General features: G+C 39.9%; 1 protein-coding gene across 1 annotated transcript in view; it reads left to right on the forward strand.

Annotated features, from left to right (window-relative positions):
* Positions 1 to 6,000, forward strand: part of sacs (sacsin molecular chaperone) — a 29,173-nt gene that overhangs the window by 861 nt on the left and 22,312 nt on the right. The window contains exons 2-4 of the mRNA XM_020600299.1: positions 909 to 979; positions 1,205 to 1,313; positions 3,489 to 3,639. Coding sequence (XP_020455955.1) covers positions 1,291 to 1,313; positions 3,489 to 3,639 — 174 coding nt within the window. The 5' untranslated portion in view covers positions 909 to 979; positions 1,205 to 1,290. The remainder of the gene's footprint in view (positions 1 to 908; positions 980 to 1,204; positions 1,314 to 3,488; positions 3,640 to 6,000) is intronic.

Genomic DNA, 6,000 nt, shown 5'->3' on the forward strand with positions numbered 1-6,000 from the left:
GCCACTGATTCTGGTCTACAAAGTTGACGTGCGCATCGCTGACCGCAGTGCGCCAGCACCTGATCACTGAAGTCCCTGATTTAAATTCTTAAGTGGGCAACACTTGCGGAGCCACAGACAGAAAGGTTTTGTCCTTTGAGTCATACTGTATGTCAAAAGCATATTAGATTGCATGAGACTAGTTAGTAGGCTACAGAATGTTCCTTGTGGACTATCTTATTTACATTAAAATTAAATTGGGAACCGCGATGCCCGACCTATTCCATTTCAGTTTTATCCTGATTAATGTTTGAACGCATGATTTGTTGTCCACGCAAGCACTGGAAGCTGCCCGCTTTTTAACTAACAATCACTGATTTAGGCTATCGCTGACAATAAAAAACAGAGGCCTGTCAAGTTTTACTTCCGGAACACTGGGCCAGAATGGGGCAGTGAGAGCGCAGCCGCGCCGTGTGTTCACTAGCGTGCAGTTTTAGTGTTAAAATATAGCAAGAAAGATAGCTAAATATATGCAACATTTGATGCATAGCCCACAGGAATCAAGTAGGATAATACGCATGCGCATAAAAGATTTCTCTCGGTTTATATTATTACGTTGGTACAACAAGTTTGTAAAATATTTAATACACCTCTCGGAAAAAAATATACATCTAATATTTTCATTACATCACTCTCAAGGACTAGCAGCCAAAAGACAAGTAGCAGCTGCATTGCTAAGACCGTTGAGTCTTACTGACGGGATCTAAGACGACACGGAAGTAGTCGGGAGTGAACTATCTCGCTTCATCTCCACCGTTGTTGCTCTCGCACGCAGTGTAACTCATTATAATTAGAACATCGCCTAAGAAGGAGTCAGTATGTTGTTGGAGCGAAATAGTCATGCCACTTGGTGTTGTGATTGTTTCCAGGAACACTGCCTATCGTGAAATGTGTCAGCTTTTTGAGGGGACCATTAACGGAGCGCACTGGACAGAGACAAGTAAGTGGGGGGTTGATGGAATAGCGGGATATAGCTCCCTAAAGAGGCCAAGCAGATACCGGCACCCGCGGTCAAAGGAAAGCCTCTTAGCCACAGCATAGTGACTTTATGTGCCATCTTCCATCGTATGCATCACAAATCGAGGGGTGATGTATATTTACCAGACAGTTTTACTGAACAGTCAGGTGTTTTGAGGAAAATAACGGGTTACTTGTTTTGCAACAGCTGTTTCCTGGGAGGAGTATTCGTGCGCTTAGGGCAGAAGATAGTCCAATGAATGTGTATGTGCTGGGACACACAGCAACGACGAGATGGCCAACTGTCCAGACCCGTGGTAAGCTACCCTATTATAAAATATTCCTGGCAACAGGACAGCATATTGAATGTTAGCACCTGATAGGCCTTCCTGTGATGTTCAGGCCATTTGAACTGACTGGCCAATAAAGACATAGCAGGAATAACAGCATTAATGAGCCATTCATGCATTATAATAGTGGGCTATAAAGTCATATTAGTCCAGGACAGTTTAGTCTGAACTGAGGAGCTTTTCAGCCTTCTTGTGCTGGCTGCCACACCCACACCATTTCCAATGAATGCACCATTGTGCACTTGGCTGCATGGGTCCAGTGTCTTGCTGCTGAATAAGCAACAATATGTTGCTTTACTGCTGTTAAGGCGCAGACAGGTTAACTTATTGTTTTGCTTTACAGAAGCAAAACACCCATGCTGATGCCTTACATAGCAGCACAATCCATGTCTAGATTGTGGTACAGATGAATGACATAGTAAAGGAAAAACCAACCTAAAGTGTCTTAAGCCCTTTTCAGACATGCACTGAAACCCTGAAATTATCTGGACATTACCTGGAGGAGCTGTACGTAAAACACTAATGTCCGAATCAGTCAACTTGGACGGATTTTACCCTGCCAGCTAAGTCCGCGTAATGTCCGAGTGAGCCCATGTAAGAATACAGTGGCGTATAGTCCAGGCGTATTCACGCTAAGCTAGTGGCCATGGTGATGTCATTCAATCATGAGACTGGTGTGAAACCGAAAGGAATACAGACATCCAGTGGTGAAGGAAAACAGTCATTGAAGACGCCAATGAAAGGGCAGTTCTGGACAAAGTCCGGGCCTGATTCTGGAGTTAATGTGTGAAAACAGCTTTAGTAAAGTGCTGGGCCACCACATGCTGCCATAACAGCTTCAGTACACCCAAGCATTGATTCTACCATACAAGTCTCTGGACTCCACCGGGATCATCACCTGTACGTAGCTGCCAACGTAATGGTCATGGAGGCAGAATTAACCTGCAACAAAATGACTGAGATAATACTCCAATGGATAGGAAACAGCACACAAACAAACAATTGTCTTGAGGAAGTGAACCACTAATCTGGTCTGCAACCACTGTTATAACATTTTTAAATGTTTTTGGTTCTAACTTGCAGCACTTCAGTGCAATAAGGCTCTATGTGAAGTTGTACAAATCTACAATATGTTCTCAAAATTTATATCTGGAAGTGTAATACTAATCTCTTGGCATTAATGGACCTTTAACAGATGGAGCTGGTGAGTGGTCCATTCTCACGTTTTGTCTACGTCCTCTACAGTAAAGATCCAATTTGACACCTTTTCTCTGTGACTACAGGAACTATGTAATCCTGTCAGTGCACTCGTAGAGGAGTGCTTCAAATGAATGAAAAGTAAAGGATTAAAACAAACACCTTTTTTGAAGAAGTCATAATTTAATATTTTATATGCAGAGAGGCAGGGATGAGTATCATTAAGATTTAACAATACTACTACTCTTACTGATAGTGCTTATCCAGTATTTTAACTGTACTTTTTTTAAACAGAGAAAAACAAAATGAAATAACTTCATAATTAATATTGCTTTATTTTCTCTTGTGTACTGTTAACTTTCTTGAGTAGCAAACTGCAACAGCATCATTTTGAACAAATCACTGGACCACAATGTGATAACTAAAATATAAAAAAATTAAATGCCGGACTTTTCCTTTGACAGTATTTTTACACTGGGATATTTTGACTGCTGCCTCCAGATCACTAGCTCTGCCCCTGGTCCGAAGTGAAACTGAATTTCTAAACAATAGTTCAGATGACTTTCTGACCGTTTCAGATGAAATTTTTGAATGCACCATTACAATTATCTGGATAATGGTGACCTTTAATCTTTAACTCTGCTCATATAACGGAACCTTATTTAACTCAGTGTGTGGGCTCCATGCTGCTAGCATGCATAACATAGGACCTCCAAGCTAGTCAGATGAAAGCTGCATTTCTCCGCCTGTATGTGATGAACTTTTGGTAAATGTTTTCTACTTATCGCTTGTGTTTCTGGCCTTAAATGCAAAAGACTTGACAGAAGACACTATCAGAAGCTTAAGCCATTTTTCAAAGACTTAAAGTTTTTAATAGCTTACAGTGCAATGTTTCCCATTGTTTGTTGTCAAATCTCTAAAACACATTTGTCTGGGGTTTTTTAGGTTGCCATGGGTGACAGTCTGTCATGAATACATTGGCCTGAGGTCATACCAGGTCTCTCCCTTCACATCTGTTCAAGATGTCAAACAGCTGGTCTTTGAGGAGACGAACTTCCCAGTCAAAGAGCAGCGACTGACCCACAATGGGAAAGTGGTGAGTGTTCTTTGTTTGTAACAGCAGCATATGCATAATTGTACCACTGACATTACATTGCAAAGCAGATACAAATTAACAGAAAAGTGGATCATGTTCATGTACTGCATAACTTGTTTTCTTTTTGTGTTTCCATTTTCTTCACAAGCTTTACTCAGCTGAACTCAGTTACAAAACTATTGAAGGGGGCAGGTCACAGAAAAAGTTATAAAGTAGTGTTATAATTTCATACAGCAGCCTTTTTGTCCAAAACACAAACAGGTTTCAGCATTGGCCCCAGGCTTTGACTATAAACACAGTTAAATATTGTAGGGATTGTATTATAAGTGCTGGGTTACAGATTACTGTATAGTAATTATTTGTTCACAGATATTAAGAGTACTTTTCACGAGTTTATTATTTTTCCTGTGATGTGTTTATTAAAAACATCAAAATTCAATGTGTTCTGCTTGGTTACCTCAATATTGGGTGATTTGTTATGGTTATTTTAGCTTGCTTGCCCACTGTTCTTTGCTCCTAACACATATATCAGTATAATATTGCACAAAGACAAGAGGAGGAACTGAAGGTTTATTCTCTGATGGTAGATAACTGCGACAGTAGACAGCAGCTATTTCAGTGCCCGTGTGCCATAACTGCATGATGTGACACTCATCTAAACAGTTACCAGTGCCTTCACTGTTAGAGATGATGTGAATCTCCCTCCCTATATCTTTCCATCTATCTATCTTGAGTAATGCAGTGTAATCCTGCACACAGTATCTATCAGCTCAGATGACTGCAGTCAAATAGTCTGACTCATGCTGTTTTCCAACATGACTGGCACCTCAGCAGTGTATTGTAGTCTACTTATTGTATTCCTACCTTACATAGCGGCTATATTCATTCATTTATCTTCAATACCGCTCAGTCCCAAACAGGGTCGTGGGAGCAGCTATATTTTTTATAGACATTAAGGCCTTCTGATTGTTAATTATCTTTCACACTATAAAAATCATATTTTTGATAAAATGCAAGTGTCCCGGTAGCATTAATTTGATTAATGGGTCACTCTTTTTGGCAGATCAATCTAGAACATGTCTCTTGTGTGGTAGTCTGTGATAGCTCCTTCAGCGTATGGGCGCAACTGATTGAAAGCACCAGGTGGGGTTCAGTGCTTGGCATCCCCCCGATCTCGTACTGAGGAACTGGCTGTAAGCCACAATTACAAACAAACACCCTACCATATATACTACAAGGTCAGGTACTACAATTCAGACAAGAGTTTCGATATAAAAAATCTCTGTCAAATTCTGTCCTGTATCTGTAATGTGAAAAGTGAAACGAAAATCCAGACTTCCATTGTGTAAGTCTGAATTTCAAGTTATATTCCTGTTCTCCCTGATGCATTAAAAATGTGCAGTGGTCTGACAGATAGGGATAGCTTTAGCAGTGAGCCAAATGTAGCTTAAGTTAACGCTAGTTGTCAAACACTGGTAACTAGTTGCACATCTCATACCATCTCATAACATCTGATGTCATATTAGTATCTCTTCATTTTTTAAGTTGATCCAAACGTTAATCTAGTAATGTTAACAGAAGACCAGGAGCTTGTGTTATTAGCAGCTTGGTAACTGCAGCACTCAGGCTGCTACCAGAGGCCAAAACCATAGTTAACGAGCTGTTAATAATGGTACATGTGTCACACCATCTCAGTGTTAGCTAAATATATAAATAGGGTAAAGAAGCGCTATAGTCCAGTTTACATCCAAAAGCCACGTACTCCGGCATATTTAATGTCAGCAGTCAACTTTAGCAACACACTCCTATCACTCAAAGGTTAGCTGTGGCTGATTCCAGGTCAGAGGTTTTAGGTATCAGGTTTCAGCAGGCGCTGTCAAACTTTGAATTTGCATAGTAGAATATAAACATAACAGATTGGGTTTAGGGGGTCTTTAAAAAAAAGTGCATTTTTTGCACTCCATGCAGTACCAGGCAGATACTTATGTCAACTGTTCTTTCTAAGAAATGATTTAACTGACTATTAAGAATCTTTATTTTTGTAATACATAATGGGTATTTTTAACTGTGATTTAAGGACCAATCACCAGACAAGCATGACACTGACGTAAATAGAAACCATAGTTAACTATCAAACCTAAATCATGGACATTCTGCTGTGTTGAATGGTTGTAGGGGTTTTGACATATACAGTGGGTACGGAAAGTATTCAGACCCCCTTAAATTTTTCACTCTTTGTTATATTGCAGCCATATGCTAAAATCATTTAAGGTCATTTTTTTCCTCATTAATGTACACACAGCACCCCATATTGACAGAAAAACACAGAATTTTTGACATTTTTGCAGATTTATTAAAAAA

The sequence above is a fragment of the Monopterus albus genome, unplaced genomic scaffold (genome assembly GCF_001952655.1).
Source record: "Monopterus albus unplaced genomic scaffold, M_albus_1.0 scaffold46.1, whole genome shotgun sequence".
Lineage (NCBI taxonomy): Eukaryota > Metazoa > Chordata > Actinopteri > Synbranchiformes > Synbranchidae > Monopterus > Monopterus albus.